The sequence below is a fragment of the Lygodium microphyllum genome, chromosome 8, assembly GCF_053477565.2.
Source record: "Lygodium microphyllum isolate KBCC chromosome 8, Lygodium_microphyllum_v1.1.10, whole genome shotgun sequence".
NCBI classification, from domain to species: Eukaryota; Viridiplantae; Streptophyta; class Polypodiopsida; order Schizaeales; family Lygodiaceae; genus Lygodium; species Lygodium microphyllum.
The window spans coordinates 26,415,898-26,434,704 of record NC_141142.1 but is presented as its reverse complement, the minus strand read 5'-3'; the positions used below and the strand labels follow the sequence as shown (position 1 = coordinate 26,434,704).

Below are 18,807 nucleotides of genomic sequence, written 5' to 3'. Positions count from 1 at the left end.
AAAAGGGGAGCCCCATTGGCTCTCCCAGCACCTAATGATGCCAAACCGGCCATTCTTAGGATGGAGATAAATCCCATAGGCATTCCTCGACCACCTGGACTCTACGTAATCCATTCACTAAGTAACACTCCAGTCCACTATGTGGAGGAGCTAGACGACAAAGAGCCTTACATGCATCCCTATGTATCGTATGACGAAGAGGGCAATGCAATCCTTATGGATTACTGACATGTACCAGTGATGGCATTAGGTAGAGGTAGAGGTAGTGGCTTTGGAGGGAAGACCCAAGAACTAATCTCATATTGGACTTGTGGACACCCATGACTTGTCTCCTCACGCTGCCCCAAACGGTAGCAAACTAATTATGAAAAGGCCGATCTTAGATGCCCAGAGTGTGGAATCACTCACCTGTTTGCCAAATGCCCTAGAGGAAGACCACTCTCTAGTGAGAAAAATGAGCCATCAGTACCATTTGGGCTATTTGGAGTTGAGACATTTAATGAAGAGGACAAACTTATCCCATTGCATGTCATGGCCCATGTGCAAACAAAGCAAGATAGCATATCATTGTCTAGACCCAAAAACTTAGGTGTAGCCCCAATTGAAAAGAAAAGTCATAGGCACAGGAGAAAGAAAGCTGACGCAAAGGTCACACTAAAAATCGAGAGTGCCATGTTACTGTGTGCCAAAAAAAAGGTGATAGATGCAGAGGTAGAAACATCAGCTCCAAAGACAATCGAGAAGTGGAGTGCAAAGGTCAAGGAGTACCCCAACCCAAAGCACCAACTTGAGGCCTTCGAAAAGATTAAGGAGTGGGTAAAAGAAGTCTAGGTGCACTTGAAGGATGATGAACCCATAATGGAGGATAAGATGAATGATCTCTCAAGCATAAACACAACAACATTGCCTCCACGACCAAAGTCAAGGGATGTGGTTGTACCACAACTAGTGTCGCTTAAACAAAGCCTACACACTACCGGCCAACAAACCAATCAAGGCCATTGGCTAAGAAATGCAGAATTAGAAGAGAGGCAATAAGTCAACGACCTCCTCACCACGCTAGTGACCACCCCGGTGACTCTAAGCTTAGGAGATCTGTAACATTCTGAACTTCCAAAAGCATGCGTGAACTGCCTTTATAAGTCGTAAGGATAATTTTTGAATTAGGTAATGACAAATTTTTTTAATTATTATTCCCCTTATCCCCCCAGCCGACTGTTGTGCTAGAGGGGAGGGGAATAGCTGGTTTGATCAAGCTCCTCGATGGAGCTTATAGGGGGGAAGAGCTCATGCCAAATGACGCTAGGGGAGGGAGGATCCCCTCCCCTCCCCTATTTAAGTCTATACCATGGGGTGAGAAAGGGGGGGTACAAACTGAGTGGATGTGCTGCCATGATACAAGAAGTGGCCGCCGCCGTGAGAGAGAGGAGTGGACGCTGATGCTGCAGTCGAGACACTATCGATTTGTTGGGGTGGAGCCAGAGGAGATCACTGCCCACCTGCCGCTGTAGTCCGCCCTGCCCGCATACACGTCACCATCTACTGCCCTTTCTCCTTCCAGGTGGGGCTTCTGTAATATCCAAAAGCCTTGGAAGCTTCCAAGGTTGGCCCTCCTAAGCCCCCTTCCACACTAAACCCACAAATCCTTCTTTTGGGCTCCCTCCTAGCCCTGGTTCTTGTGGGCTTGCTAAAACAACCCCCCTGCCCCCGAAAATCCAAAGCCCCTTCATGTGCCTCTTTCATATAGCACCCCCACACACGAGATTTCCTCCTAAGGGCTCTATAAGCCCCCTCTTCCCCCCAACATTTTCCTTGAAGGGCCCTCATATGTACTCCTTAAAACCCCTATTTTTCCCCCCCATACAAGAATTCCTTCCTAAAAGCCCCTTTCATACACTTTCCTCCCACCCTCTCGAAATTCCCTCCTAAGGGCTCTTTAAGCCCCTTTTCCCCCCCCACAAAAGGATTCCCTATATCCTAAAGGGTCTTCTACACCCTTTTCTCCCCCCCCTTTTCCCTGTGGGCCTTCAAAAGGCCTTCCAAAGAGGTTTGATAAATCCTCCTCCCCAGGTTTTAAAACCCTTCTCATGGGTTTTCCCACCCCCTTGCAATCCAAAGCCCTTAAATCCTTTCTTGTGGCCCATTCCCAAAGCCCCTATCACCGTTCTTATGCCTTCCGCCCTCCTGGATTTTTTTTCCATCCAATTCCGTGCGAATTCCACCTAATACCCTTACCGTAAGGTTTCCCACAAGTCCTCAAAGCCTTCTTGTGGATTTTTCCTCCCCTAGCCGGTTTTAAGGCCTTCTAAAGCCAATTCACAAAGGGAGTTTGCATAAGAAGAAGATGGACAAGATCGTAACTCTGTGCCCAAGGTGAAAAGGCTAAATTTGAAATGGCCCCTAAGAAAGCCCAAGGTGCAACCGTAGGAGGATCGTCTCCTAGCATCCACGTGGACATCTCACCACAAGTCCAGGTTTTCCTTCCTAATTTTTATTTTACGTTGTTATAATTCAATCATGCGTGGATGATTTTTGGAGATAGGATGCATTTTTTTTGTCTTAAATACTTTGGTTAATTTTGAAAGAATTAGCTCACGATGGAAGAGTTCGGCCATTAGTATTTTCAATAAAATGAACAAAATAAAGTGAGCATAAAATTGATATGCATTTCTAGCAAGTAGTTTTATGCATTGCAATAAATTGAAATTTGATTAATGTCCATTTTTACAAAACAGAATTGTGATAGTACACGTCGAAGAAATAAACCGCATATTGCATTATTGAGCATCTTTTTCGAAATAATTCCTAAAGAAAGTTGCTAGAAACCGTAGGAAATTGCTACGGTTGTATGAAGAAGATTTTAATCCAGGAAAGTGGCCTAAAGACTTAAAGCAATGAAAGAGTGTGTAAGTTCTACATACGACAAATTCATTCGAAAATGAAAGTAGTAAAAGGCTACATGTTTTAGCATGAATCTTGTTCACATGTTATAAAATGATTCATTGGAATTAGGATATAACCTAACCTATACTTGATCTTAAAACCGAAAAGTTAGGATTTGAAAATCATCTTATGTGTAGACAATAAGTCATGTGGTTATGGAAATGATAGCGTAATTATCTTTAAAAATAAATAGCTTAAACTGGCATAAACCTAAACACCTAAACCCGCGAAGTACTCAATTAGAAAAGGGTTAATTCAATGCGACGTATCCCAAGGAACTGACTAGGGTGAGCCTAGTGAAGACATTTACCTAGTTGCACGTATTGCCAAAAACTGAAACTCCTATACCCTAAATACTTGCCCACATTCACGAAATGTAGGGACACAGCAAGAATCGTAGAAGAGGCTGAAATGGATGTTGAAGTATTTTCCATCCTGAAATATATGCGATGCTTTCACATCGGGTTCACCAAAGATGTTGAAGGGTTTTCGAAAGCAAAGTCGTGTCTACAGAAGACCTTGATAAATGTCAAGCTGGAAGATCAATCAAGTGAATGAATACAAATATGCAACAGCAACTCCAGCATAATGTGCATTGAGCAAAAGAATATTTTTAACAATCATGCCCAGCAACACTTAGTTTCAATTCCAGGCCTGATATGACTGCAATTGACTCCTGTGATGTTGATCAGTTGGAAAGATCAATAGTGTTCATGGTCATGCACAACCTATTGTATTGAGTGAACCTTCCTTTCATGTGTGAGTAGATTGCAGCTGCCAAACTTGGCACCTTCCCAAGTATATGTACAACCTGTTTGTCTCGAACAGTTTTGGACTTGTAAAGGTCTTGTCCCTTAAAGGCAGGGTTTGCATCTGGATGGAATGATGACAATGCATTGATCAACCCAACAAGAGCCCCATAGGATGGGCATTTTGTGGCAAAGCTGCTATTAAAGACAGGACACCTTCTAGTAAGTCTGAATGTTGGGCTATGGCTGCTTCCCAGCTTAATAACTGTTCCTTATTTGACAAATTTCTATACATCAAGAGATTAGCCACCTCTGTAAATGTGTTGTTTTCTGCTAGCTCCTCCATAGGATATCCTTTATAACGCAATATCCCTTTGTTCCCATCAATGTATGAAATAGATGATCATACAGGTGTCGTGTTGAAATAGCCTGGATCATAAAGCTTCAACCCAGTTGATCAAGTAGAAAAAAATGTAGCCATCAGTGAGCTTTTGGACTTTGCAAGTAGGATCAATGGTACTGGTGTATCTTTAGATGGTGGTCTTAGTAAGGCTTCTAACTCATTGACATACTTAAACAAACGGAAAACTTTCCGAGCTAAACTTGTAGATTTGTCAACTTCTCGGGCCACTCCTGGTTCACCAGCACTGATAAACTTGGAACCATACTGAATTGCTCGACATATCTTATCCATGGCCTCAGATTGGCTCAGAAACTATTTTATCAAGGCAAGTTCAGCTCTGGTGGCATCTATTGTATCCATTCTTAAAGCTACTGAGATTATAATCTGCTTCTGAATCATGCAGCTCACTGATCCATTTTCCAACGACTGCTTCAGTTACCAGTATCCATTGGGTAACACACTCGGTATCAATCATTTATGTTATGGATCAGCATAAACTGAAACTTGCAGCTGCGAGATTTCAAGAGCGCACTTTAGAAATAACCTTCTAGTTCACCACCTGCAAATTCCGCAGGAGAGATCAAAACGAACACGAGTCCCAGGAAGCACGACATATAATTTAAAGTGATGTCTAGATAAGTTGCGAGTGTCGGCTTGCGTTCATCTCCATAGACAAAAACGGAAATTGGACCGAAGCTTGTCTTCATAGTGTGTTCCTTCAATTTTTCCAATTCTCTTGCCTTCTCTCTCGACTCAGCATTCGATCCTCTTCCAATTTTCTTGCTTTCTCTCCCAACTCAGCATTCGTCTTCACAGCTTTTGCGTTCGATCTGCGTCCCGTCCTTTTGCTTCATCTTTAGAGTTCACCTCCTAGTCCGCCGTTATTCATCACCTTCAAAGGAGGTTTCATCTTTCAAACTCATCATTCCTCTGTTGTAGCAGCATGTGTGTCCTTCCATAGTTGCAGGACTCCTCCTCTGATTATCGAAAAATCTTATATTTCGATTCCTTCAAAGTAAATCCCACATCCAAATCTGGCTTTTCAAGCAGAAAAATCTGAGGATTGAAGGGCGCATTATCAGCTTTGATGAATATATGAATCTCGTTCTGGATAATGCAGAGGAAATCTCTGTCAAGAAGAAGACTCGAAAACCATTAGTACGGATCCCTTTTCTTCCTGTCTTGAACTCCCCTTTTCCCCCCAGAATATCAACAACCTTTTTCCCCACGATGACCAGCAGCGTCCAAAACAAGAACTTTCTGAATGTCCTGCTTTTTTTTTATCCAGGCCGGTAAAGCTCCAGGCCAGTAAAGCTCCTCTCTCTACTATACTACCCACGCAAAACAAAATGCAAACACAACGACTAAGTATGTACAAAGTAACAAATGTCACACACACAACATTTTGGTGGATTCCACACCTCAGATGCACAGTAGTACGACAACGGGCTATGGTCAGGGATCTGCTACCCGAGGCAAAGGAAGAACCGCTTGCGTTTCCAATAGGAAAATGTGTGAAGAAGAAGAAGATCCGACCATGGAAGCAGAGTTTGAAAGGGTGATAGTCCATGCCACTGTCGTATTGATGCGCATTCGAGGTGTGAAATTCACCCAAAAGTTGTGTGTGTGGGATTTGATACTTTGTACATATCTAGTTGTTGTGTTTATACTTTTGTTCTGCGTGGAAGAGGGTTTGGAGCAAGAGGAACTTATCAATAATGCTCTAGTTGGCATGTCTTGCCAAGTGGTCAATCAACCTAGACGAGGAGGTTTTGATCAACAGCTCACGGGAGTTTTGGGAGATGTACTACATAGGCAATCCATCAGAGAACCATTCGGGGGTATAGCTATCAGCTACCCGCTCGCACAGACCTTATCCAAAATGCTGGATGAATGCTTGGAAAGATATCCTTTTCTGTTCGGGAGCAATGACCGACTACATGCTTGCATCACAGAGCTAGGTGTACCACTGACGAAAGAACCTGACTTTCATCAGTTTGATGTACATGGTAATCCTTTCGGGTTATTATCAGCCCATCCAACTGCTCCTTTCTTATCTATTTACCATCTGGATGAGGTGGATCCTGTTTTCCCCAAGTTTGATGTCTTGGGTGCTATGCAACATCTTACTAAAGCTATGCGGATAGAACCAAGCAGCTTCTTGCAACAATGCATCTGCTAGAACCAAGCTCAGAAACTCTCTATTTCAATCTCGCTAGGGTATGCTGTCCAAGTCTATCCTTACATCCTTCTTCCAAGGGATTAACAAAGACCAGAAATCACCTTCAAGGCTTGGAATTCAAGAGATAGTGGAACTGATTTTGACATGGACACAAGAAGGTCCTTGAGGTCAATCTGCAAAACAGGCCATTTACTTTCTTCTTGGAAGACATAGTCATGGGAGAGAATGAGGTGGTTGTGAGTAGGTATAAGCGGGATACAAGCATTGACGAGAGGAAAAGGAGGTCTTTTTGCTTCCCTAGAGTTCTTCCTCCCGAGGAAGTGGAGCATATTCAAGTTTCAGCCAAGCCACTAAATGATCATTGGTTCTCTATTCCAAGGAGGCAGTGTTGCAGACTTTTAGATGTGAAGAACAAAGTCCTGGAAATAACAGTGGCAACAAGCAAATGGCAGTAAAAGATAACCAGCTTTAGCACATTTCTCTCGCTGGTAGGCACATTGCAAGAGAAGTTTGGCTCACCTTCAAAATGTTAGATAAGAGCTATATACATGTTTATTTCGAAAGGCTTATCAATTTTGAACCACGTGTTAAGATACCAAGAAAACAAGATTACAAAGGCATGTCAAAATTTGGAAGAAGGCGGCTTTTCTGAGGCTATTGTGGGAGGATCTTTAAAAAAAAAAAAAAAACAGAGAATCAAATGTTTTTCGGGGTAGGAGAAAAAAACAGAAAGGGAGGATTGTCGTCTGGTCTGGGAGGAGGCGAGCTCTGTGTTCAGAATGACGAGGAGGAGGACACCTGAAGCACCCAGGATCGTGCTTAAAAGGGGCAAATTTACAGAGTGAAGCCAACGGACATGAATCCAGGATGAAAATAAGAAGGGAAAGTACCTTTGTAAAACGGCATCTCATGGAGAAGGCCCTCCTCGCAGTGGCAAAACTTCCCTTCTGTATCAAACTGTGCTAGACAAGAGTCCTCAGAAGTTGTCTTCATATGCAAGCGGCAAGTTTCGGAGAGGAAACCTCATATTTTATCCGAGGATGTTGATGCCGATTTAGAAGTATTTGAACGTGTTCGTATGAAGTATCTTGAGGATCATAAGGATAATTAAAAATATTTTTTAGCATTCGACCTACAAGAGAATCCACAGTATTTTACTACAAGATGAAAGGTGACTATTACCGATATTTAGCAGAGTTCAAGACTGGTAGTGAAAGGAAAGAAGCTGCAGATCAGTCCCTTAAAGCTTACCAAGCTACTACAAATACAGCTGCGACAGATCTGCCACCTACTCATCCTATTCGGCTTGGATTAGCCCTGAAAACTTGATGTTGAGCTCACTGTAGAAGAGAGGAATCTACTTTCAGTGGGCTACAAGAATGTTATTGGTGCACGCAGAGCTTCTTGGCGGATAGAGTCATCTATTATATAGAAAGAAGAAGCAAAATCCAATGAACAGAATGTAAAATGGATCAAAGAGTATAGACATAAAGTAGAGGAAGAACTTTGGAAGATCTGTAATGGCATCTTAATGATCATTGATGAGCATCTTATCCCTTCGTCTAGCACAGGAGAGTTTGAAGCTGGAAGCGCTCCGTCCATGAGTAAAAAAAATTAAAAAAAATACAGCATTGCTTGTAATTTTTTTTGCAGCGTTTAAAGGTCTTAAGAATGCAGATCAAAAGTTACTGTGGTGGTCAATGCGAGAAGCCATTTCTGTGCGCTCATGACCTCTTTTTCTTCCATAACCTCAGTAGAATTCAACCTTGTATTTGTTATTGGCAGAAATAAAACAAAGTCTTGGCATCATTTTCTCATCTTGCTTATTCACCTGATTGATCTTCTATCCTGAAATTAGTCAAGGTCTTCTGTAGACATGACTTTGCTTTGCTTTGGCAAATCCTTCGACATCTTTGGTGAACCCGACGTGAAAGCGTCGTAGAAATTTCAGGATGGAAGATACTTTAGCATCTATTTCAGCCTCTTCTACAATTCCAGTTGTGTCCTCTACTTCAGCTCCATCATTGACTGTTGCATCAAGTACTTCAACAGATGATCTAAAGCAGATTTTGCAGAATATGTCCATGTATATGCAGCTTCAAAATCAGCAGACATAATTGTATATGCAGCAGCAGCAGCAATTGCATCAACAACAGTTGTCTCAGCAAAGGGAACTATATTCGGAGCAGGAGAATGCAAACAGCGCAACTAAGGCGATTGAAGCAGTTGAGAATGAGAAGAAGTTATTTGATGGCCGTAATGTTTCAGCATATTTGAAGACATATGAGATCAAGATGGGGTTTTTTGGAGTTCCAGCTGGACTTATGAGTAAGTACTTCCTTCATCTTGTCACACCCGCCTTGAGGGCAAAAGTGACTGATCTTTTTATTCAAAATTCGCATTGGAAAGATTTTAAGAAGGCCCTGAAAGAAGAGTATTTCCTTGAGGACTTTGGTATGGCTACACAGCGGTCATTCCGGGAGTGGGTCTACATGCCAAACAAAGGTCTAGCTGCCCTAAGAGTTGATTCGAGAATTTGAAGAGAGGTATAGTTAGCTTGATGCCATTGAACAAAGAGCATTGGATGTTGAGAAAGTTGAGCTTTTCTTGCAAGCCGCAGATCCTGCTCTTCAGGAAGAATTGGGAGAGCTTCTTGAGGATCGCATGAAGCCTATGGGTCTTAAAACAGATTGGCAAGATGCCCAGGATGCAGTCTCGACTTTGACCAAGAGAAGGATATGGAAGACCTGCCTACAGAATGGTTCTATGACACCGACACCATCTTCTGCTCCTATGCCTGCTTCTATCCCTGTTATTTCTTCTCCTCCTCAGCCAGTTTCTTGGCCTATGCCAGTGCCTACTGTTTCCATTCCTCCTATTCCACGACTGATGCCAGCACCTTCTGCTCCAAAACCATCCACTCCATTTAGTGCCTACCTCTCTTGATGACATAATCAAAGGCATAACGGATTTGACACTGGAGTCAGTTAAAGCGGAGTTGGTGGGAAAATTGAAAGAGCAGTTTGCTTCGATTGTGCCTACTATTTCTTCCAGTGCTCCTACTGCACCTAGGAGTGCTCCTAGTGCACCTAGGAGAGATTGAAGATGTATTTGGTGTGATAGTACGGATCATCAGCATTGCAAGGATTGTGAATCTTTTCAGGATGCAAGGAGGAAGAATTTGGTATTTTGGGGACAAGATGGTAAGATTTGGTTGACTGAAATAGGAGCTCCGCTTGCTACCAACTTTGGAAAAGGCGGAATGAAGAAGTTAGTGGATGACATGGCTGCGCGTACTTCTTATGTGACAGCTAGAGAAGATGCTTCTGCATATGGAGTCCAGATTGAGAAGGGATCAGAGAATCAGTCAGCAGTATGGACTTATGCTATGGAGACTGCAAACAAGGAAAAAATTCAGCAGACTGTTTTGACTAGTGCAGGCTCTAGCATCAGATCTGAGACAGGTACTCTATTTATGCCTACTTGGCTAAGTCTCAGGGAGCAGATGTTCTTGTTGAGGAGAAGTGTAAGAGGGATGAAGAAAATCCAAGTGCAACTAAAAAGACTAGAGGGGGTGAGTTTGTTACTCCACCTACTACAGGACCGTCTTTGAGACCAAGGCCAAAACGACAGATGGAAGATGCTCAAAAGAGAGAAAAGAGGCAAGAGCCTAGAGAGAGAAAGCAGCCAGGGTTTAGATTGATGTCTGATATTGAGACATCTACGAACATGAAGAAAATCTTTAATGACAAGATACTTGGCAGTGAGGTGACTTTCACTATTTCTGAGGTTTTGGGCATCTCGAAAAGAGAGTTTCAAGATCAGTTTTAGGAGGTCTTGAAGAGGAAAAGACATTCATTGCCTACTACTGATACACAGGAAGTTTTGATTGGGGAGTTGGATGAGGATGAGGATAAGGTTATGGTTGAGAATGCTTCTATTTTTCCGCAGATAGAGAAGAGGGTTCAGCCTATGCATTATGCTGAAACTGATGAGCCTATCTTGATACCGCGTAGTCACTTTTCGCGGAGTCATTGGGCTAGGGCAACTACAGAGACGATGGTAAAAATTGAAGAGAAACAGGTGCCTTATGTTGCTTTGGTGGATCATGGTTCAGAGATTAATCTCATAGTTCATGAAATTTATGAAAGTAACAGATGGCCTATGGATGTAGAGCATGGGTGGCATATGAGAGCCGCCAACAACACTGCAGGTGATTTGTATGCTGCCTGTCCCAGTGTCAGGGTTTCTATTGGAGATGTAGAGGAGGATTTTCATTTCTTTGTGTAGGATTCATGCTCATATCCCATAATTCTTGGACAGCCATTCATCACAGAGATGTGCATGGAAACAAAGGTAATGGATGATGGATCTGCTTATGCACGGATTCGTAGTAAAGATGGCATGAGAGCACTTCCGTTTATGACTGTGTGTGTGAATGATGTTAGAAACAAGGATACTCTCAGAGATGCACCTTTGCCCACTGTGAGGGATTTGGGTTTTCATTAGGTACCGCCGTTTCGCGAGACGATGGTGGTACAGAGCAGAGGAGATTGGAGTTCTCGCCTCCTGGCAGCAGTGTTTTCTCCTCTGGTTTTGTTGGGATTTCAGCAAACAATTCGATGAGCTATCAGAAGACTTCTAAGTTGCCTAGAGCTGCCAGGCAGTACATATGCAGGAAGGAGAGAAATTTGAAAAATGCAAGAATTTTAGAGGATGATGAGCATATAGATGGGATGTATGATAGTATGATTTGTACAGATATGATGACAGAGATGGAAGATATGCTGAAAGCTGATATGCAGAGTTATCACAGTAATGTATTAGTGCAATCCCTGGGCATGTTTCATGAAATTGCAGATTTTGTGTCACAGATTGAGTCAGAGGCTGAGATGACTCAGCAAAAAGTGTTGAGTGCTGAAGAAATTCAGCAAACAGAGTTTCCGGCTGATTATGATCAGCTTACAGAGACACAAAGGGCTGAAAACTTTCAGCCAACAGAGTTTACTGCTGAAATATTTCAGCATCCAGAGTTTAGGGCTGTTCTTATGCAGTCCATAGAGCAGAGGGCTGAGGATATTCAGCCATTGGAGTGCAGAATTGCGGATTTACAACAAGATTTGAGTAATGTAGAAGAGCATAATGAAGCCAGGGTTGACACGAAATACAAGACTGTGGATAAGAAGGTGAAGCCGGTAGCTGTACCGCTTCCACTTGATACTGATCAGCAAATAGAGAGGGCTGCCAAATAGCCAATTTTGAGGAATCCGGAACATATAGGCCATAAATTTTCAGCAGAAACTCTTGCTGAATTGAAAATTGGAAATGGTGATTTCTTGCTACCCACAGAGAAGCAATGCTTTCAGGAGATGCTTGAGCGACATGGAAGGGGGTTTGCTTTTTTCCCGCATGAGATTGGATGTGTGAATCCGGATATTGTTGCTCCTATGGTCATTTTTACTATTCCTCATATTCCATGGAATCTCCGACCTATTCCAGTGCCTAAGGCACACCTGCCAAAGCTAATTGACTTATTGAATGAGAAAATCAGGATGGGAATTCTTGAATCTTCATCTGCACCATACTCAAATAGGTGGTTTACAGTTCCAAAGAAGAATGGTACTCTCCGATTTATACAGGACATGCAACCAGTAAACAGAGTTACTATCAGGAATGTTGGTATAGGTCCAGTTGTGGATGAGTTTGCAGAAGCATTTGCTGGACGTGCCATCTATTCTTTAGGTGATTTGTATTCGGGATATGGTCAGTTTTAGCTGGCTTTAGAAAGCAGGGACATAACCACCATGAGAACTCCTATTGGGCTTGTCAGGATGTGTACCTTGCCTCAAGGTGCCACTAATTCTGTTGCGCATATGATGAATGCTATGCATAAGGTCCTTCGTGATTACATACCTCATCTTACCATGCCTTTCTTGGATGATGTACCCATTAAGGGGTGTGTAGAAGAAGAGAAAAATGAGAGTCTAAATGAGCAGGGATGCAGATACTTTGTGGCTGATCATATTTCAGCTTGTGAGAAGATTTTGGCCAAGTTAGAAGAAGTGAACTTGACACTATCAGGGCAAAAATCTATTTTTGGAGTGAATGAGGTTGTCATTGTTGGACATATGTGTGGGTATTATGGCAGGAAACCCTCACCTGATAAGGTGGATGCTATAGGCAAGATTACGGAGTATTGTTCTACCACTTCAAAGGTACAGAGATTCATTGGAGCTTGTGTGTTTTATATGATTTGGATACCCCATTTTCCACACATAGTAGATTGTTTATATCAACTGCTTCGAAAGGGGCAGAAATTCTATTGGGATGAGAGCCACACTAGAGCCATGCCGAAATTGAAGAAGTTATTGCAGATTGCTCCTACTCTTAGGAAAGCGGATTATAATTGCGGAAGGCCTATTGTATTGACAGTTGACACTAGTCCAATTGGCATAGGTTGGGCTGTGGGTCAAGATGATGCAAATGGAAACAGGTATGCTATTCGATTTGGGGCGAAATTCCTAAATGAGAGACAGAAGAGATATCCGCAAATCAAGAGGGAGTTACTGGGGATTGTTACGGCTCTCAAATGTGACAAGGAGTACTTTATTGGAGCTTCAGTTGTGGTAGAGATAGATTGCTTGCCATTGATTGGTATGATTACAAGTTGCTCTACTCCGGATATAGCTATGTTGAGATGGATTGCATACATCAAGTCATTAAATCCGGAATTCAAACACATAGCAGGAAAGGATAATCCACTGGCAGATATGTTGTCTAGAGCCAGATATGATGATGAGGAAAAACTACTTGCAGAAGAGGATGATGTAGAAATTTTAGCCGCTATGGTTGATCATGTTTGCCATGTCTATGATATTGTGGCTTTCATAGAAGAACTCTATGTTGGAGATTGGTTGCAGATTGGCAAGTACCTTAGTACACTAAGCAAAAGAGATGAATGGATAGATGAATAGTTCAATAAGATCAGAAGGAAAGCCTATGGTTATTTTCTCAAGGACGGATTTCTTTGGAAGCATCAGAAGAAAAGAGGCGGATTACCTTTGCGGGTTGTCTGCGAGATAGAGAGACACAGTTACAGGTGATGAGGGAGTTTCATGAGAGTCCTTGGGCTGGTCATAGAGGAGTGTGGGCTACTTATGAGAAAATCAAGGAGAAATATTGGTGGAAAGGCATGTATAGAGATGTTTCTCACTTTGTAGAGACTTGCAGGGACTGCCAAATGTATTCGGTAGTACGTCATCCAGATGAGCTTCATCCGACCTATCCGCTATGCATTCATTATAAGTGGGTAGTTGACTTGGTTACTATGCCTATGGGTCTATGGCAGATGAGGTATATTGTTTTGGCTAGAGAGGATCTTACCAATCATGTTGAGGGCAGATCTTTGAGAACGAAGACCACTAGTGCAGTGTGTAAGTTCTTATTGGAAGAAATTTTCTGCAGGTATGGCTGTGTGGGTAAGATCACTGCGGATCACGGTGAATTGGATGCAGATGAAGCTAGGGATTTTTTCTCTCAACTAGGAACCAAGTTGGCTCTAACCACAACATACAATCCAAAGGGAAATGGGAAGAGTGAAAGAGGGCATCCGCCGATAGTAAAAGCATTAGCCAAAGCATGCAGAGGACGGATTGGAGAATGGCCGAGACTTCTACCATTTGCTTTGTGGGCTGATCGTACGACTCACAGTGTTACCACAGGATATATGCCTGCAGAGTTGATGTATGGTCAGAAACCGGTTATGCCGGACTGAGACTTGTGCTTTGACTTGGTCAGTTTTACCTTGGCAGGAGGATTTGACGAGAGAGGAGCTCTTAGCTCTTCGGATTCGACAGTTGGAGAGAAGACTAGAGGATATTCAGCTAGCTATTGACAGGTTGAAGGTTGCTATACTAAGAAATAAGGACAGGTTTGACAGCAGGCATCGCTTGCGGCCTAGAGCAATATAAGAGGGAGACTGGGTATTAGTCTTTGATAGCAGCCTTGAAAATCAGCATACTGCACTTCGGAAGATGGTGAAAAGATGGTTTGGGCCGTACACAGTCAGACATGTCTTTGATAATGCAACATATGAGTTGACAGAATTGGATGGGACAGTGCTTAGAGTGCCTATTGCTGGAAAAAGAATCAAGATTTTCAAGAAAAGAGATGATGAAGATTATGCATTGGAAGAATTTGCAAGAGAAGAGCAACGAGAAGAAACTCCAATGGAAGAGACAAATGATATGATAGATAATCTTGTTGATATACCGGAAATGCATAATGAAGAGATTGATCTGTTTGTGGATCTTGATGATAACGATCATGGATAGTTGGCCCATCCGAAGGATGCGCAGGATTAGAGGGGGTGGATGTCGTATTGCTGCGCATTCGAGGTGTGAAATTCACCCAAAAGTTGTGTGTGTGGGATTTTATACTTTGTACATATCTAATTGTTGTGTTTATACTTTTGTTATGCGTGGAAGAGGGTTTGGAGCAAGAGGAACTTATCAATAATGCTCTAGTTGGCATGTCTTGCCAAGTGGTCAGTCAACCTAGACGAGGAGGTTTTGATCAATAGCTCACAGGAGTTTTGGGAGATGTACTACATAGGCAATCCATCAGAGAACCATTCGGGGGTATAGCTATCAGCTACCCGCTCGCACAGACCTTATCCAAAATGCTGGATGAATGCTTGGAAAGATATCCTTTTCTGTTCGGGAGCGATGACCGACTACATTCTTGCATCACGGAGCTAGGTATACCACTAACGAAAGAACCTGACTTTCATCAGTTTGATGTACATGGTAATCCTTTCGGGTTACTGTCAGCCCATCCAACTGCTCCTTTCTTATCTATTTACCATCTGGACGAGGTGGATCCTGTTTTCCCCAAGTTTGATGTCTTGGGTGCTATGCAACATCTTACTAAAGCTATGCGGACAGAACAAAGCAGCTTCTTGCAACAATGCATCTGCTACAACCGAGCTCAGAAACTGTCTATTTCAATCTCGCTAGGGTATGCTGTCCAAGTCTATCCTTACATCCTTCTTCCAAGGGATTTACAAAGACCAGAAATCACCTTCAAGGCTTGGAATTCAAGAGATAGTGGAACTGATTTTGACGTGGACACAAGAAGGTCCTTGAGGTCAATCTGCAACAGGCCATTTGTTTTCTTATTGAAAGACATAGTCATGGGAGAGAATGAGGTGGTTGTGAGTAGGTATAAGCGGGATACAAGCATTGACGAGAGGAAAAGGAGGTCTTTTTGCTTCTCCAGAGTTCTTCCTCCCAAGGAAGTGGAGCATATTCAAGTTTCAGCCAAGCCACTAAATGATCATTGGTTCTCTGTTCCAAGGAGGCAGTGTTGCAGACTTTTAGATGTGAAGAACAAAGTCCTGGAAATAACAGTGGCAACAGGCAAATGGCAGTAAAAGATAACCAGATTTAGCACATTTCTCTCTCAGTGGTAGGCACATTGCAAGAGAAATTTGGCTCACCTTCAAAATGTTAGATAAGAGCTGTATACATGTTTATTTTGAAAGGCTTATCAATTTTGAACCACGTGTTAAGATACCAAGAAAACAAGATTACAAAGGCATGTCAAAATTTGAAAGAAGGCGGCTTTTCTAAGGCTATTGTGGGAGGATCTTTAAAAAAAACAAAAACAAAAACAAAGAATCGAATGTTTTTCGGGGTAGGAGAAAAAAACAGAAAGGGAGGATCGTTGTCTGGTCTGGGAGGAGGCGAGCTCTGTGTTCAGAATGACGAGGAGGAGGACACCTGAAGCACCCATGATCGTGCTTAAAAGGGGCAAATTTACAGAGAGAAGGCAACGGACATGAATCCAGGATGAAAATAAGAAGGGAAAGTACCTTTGTAAAACGGCATCTCTTGGAGAAGGCCCTCCTCGCAGTGTGCAAAACTTCCCTTCTATATCAAACTGTGCTAGACAAGAGTCCTCAGAAGTTGTCTTCATATGCAAGCGGCAAGTTTCGGAGAGGAAACCTCCTGTTTTATCCCAAGATGTTGATTTCGATTCAGAAGTATTTGAACGTGTTCGTATGAAGTATGCTGAGGATCATGAGGATAATTAAAAATATTTTTCAGCATTCGACCTACAGGAGAATCCACAGTATTTTACTACAAGATGAAAGGTGACTATTACCGATATTTAGCAGAGTTCAAGATTGGTAGTGAAAGGAAAGAAGCTGCAGACCAGTCCCTTAAAGCTTACCAGGCTGCTACAAATACAGCTGCGACAGATCTGCCACCTACTCATCCTATTCGGCTTGGATTAGCCCTGAAAACTTGATGTTGAGCTCACTGTAGAAGAGAGGAATCTACTTTCAGTGGGCTACAAGAATGTTATTGGTGCACGCAGAGCTTCTTGGCGGATAAAGTCATCTATTGTACAGAAAGAAGAAGTAAAATCCAATGAACAGAATGTAAAACGGATCAAAGAGTACAGACATAAAGTAGAGGAAGAACTTTCGAAGATCTGTAATGACATCTTAATGATCATTGATGAGCATCTTATCCCTTCGTCTAGCACAGGAGAGTTTGAAGCTGGAAGAGGCCCATGAGTTTTTTTTTTAAAAAAAATACAGCATTGCTTGTAATTTTTTTTGCAGCGTTGAAAGGTCTTAAGAATGCAGATCAAAAGTTACTGTGGTGGTCAATGCGAGAAGCCATTTCTGTGCGCTCATGACCTCTTTTTCTTCCATAACCTCAGTAGAATTCAACCTTGTATTTGTTATTGGCAGAAATAAAACAAAGTCTTGGCATCATTTTCTCATCTTGCTTATTCACCTGATTGATCTTCTATCCTGAAATTAGTCAAGGTCTTCTGTAGACACGACTTTGCTTTGCTTTGGCAAATCCTTCGACACCACTCTTCACAAGAAAGGGCCGAATCGCCAGTTCTCAGTGATTCAGACCTCGTCAAACTATCAAGGTAAAAGTTTCAAGACCCTGATTGATTGTGGCAGTACACATTCCTTTATCTCACCAGCTTGTGCAAAAAGATTAGGAATAGCCACAGTAGAAGCACCTATCTTGCGTGTGGAATTGGCAAATGGTCGTAAGGTTACTTGTACCAGGCAAACTGCTAAGGTGGAATTCTTTCTGGGAGGAAAGATGACTTCGGTCAAATTCAGAGTCATGAGCCTAGGTATCCATGAGTGTCTACTCAAAATGGATTGGCTTAAACCTAATGATGCCCACATTCATTGTGGAAAGGGCCAAATTTCCTTTCGAAACTCTGAAGGGGATTTAGTCACAACTCAAGGAGAGGCTGGAAATCCAAAAATCCAATTGGCCAAAGCATCTCGGATTATAAAGGGAGTCAGAAAAGGACTACCTGCCTACTTAATTAAGCTCAACAAGTTAGATCAGAAGCAAGGGGCTAGTGAGGGACCTTCTTGCTAAAGGAATACGTGGATGTATTTCCTGAAGAATTAACAGAACTTCCGCCTCAAAGAGAAGTGGATCATGAGATTAAGCTAGTACTAGGAACTACGCCAATTGCAAAGAGACCTTATAGGATGTCTATACCGGAAGCAATTGAGTTGAAGGAACAACTCAAGCAATTGCTAGATCAAGGCTACATCCATCCTAGCAGTTCACCATGGGGAGCTCCAGTACTATTCCAAAAAAAAAAGATTGAACACTTCGACTATGTATTGATTACAGAGGGTTGAATCAATCAACTGTCAAGAACAAGTACCCTATTCCTAGAATAGATGAGCTTCTTGATCATCTTCAGGGTGCAAAGATCTTCTCCAAGATTGATCTTAGGTTGGGTTACTATCAGATAAGGATCAAGGAAGAAGATATCCCAAAGACGGCCTTCAATACCAGATATGGACAATTTGAGTTCCTAGTTATGTCATTTGGGCTTATGAATGCACCCGCCACCTTCAACAAGTTAATGCAGGATATCTTTAGGCCATATCTTGATGACTTCGTACTCATCTTCTTCAACGACACTCTAGTCTATTCTAAACAGGAAGAAGATCATGAATCCCAACTTCGGATTGTCCTTGAGACAATGAGGTCACATAAGCTGTATGCTAAGATGAAGAAATGTGCATTCTTCAAGCGTCAGATTGAATATTTGGGATTCATCGTATCAGCGGAAGGAATCTCATTAGACCCAGCCAAAGTCAGAGATGTGCTATAATGGCCAATACCAACAACTGTCAAAGAAATACGCAGTTTTCTTGTATTGATAGGATGGTATAGGGTCTTCATCAAAAAGCATGCTTTGATTGCAGCACCACTGACGGACTTACTGAAGAAGCAAACATCCATTGCATGGTCAACTCCCAAACAAACTAGCTTCGACAGATTGAAGAAAAGTTTGGTATCAGCACCTATCCTAAAGCTTACAGACCTCAGTAAGAAGTTCGAGGTAGTAACTGATGCTAGTGCACTTACCTTAAGATGTGTGCTCATGCAGGAAGGTCATCCTATAGCCTACTCTTCAAGGAAACTGAAAAGTCATGAGAAGAATTATGCTACCCATGA

The 18,807-nt window shown here is 42.3% G+C and overlaps 1 protein-coding gene and 1 pseudogene across 1 annotated transcript; both read left to right on the top strand.

Moving 5' to 3' along the window:
- The first annotated feature begins 5,632 nt into the window (after window positions 1–5,632).
- Window positions 5,633–6,732, top strand: LOC148032083 (uncharacterized; annotated as a pseudogene).
- Window positions 6,733–7,441: 709 nt separating this feature from the next.
- LOC148032082 (uncharacterized) lies at window positions 7,442–16,987 on the top strand. Its single transcript, XM_087683878.1, has 6 exons — window positions 7,442–7,581; window positions 14,891–15,706; window positions 16,229–16,345; window positions 16,387–16,566; window positions 16,661–16,779; window positions 16,911–16,987. The coding sequence occupies exons 1-6, from the start codon at window positions 7,442–7,444 to the stop codon at window positions 16,985–16,987; spliced, it is 1,449 nt and encodes a 482-aa protein (XP_087540004.1).
- Window positions 16,988–18,807: the final 1,820 nt, after the last annotated feature.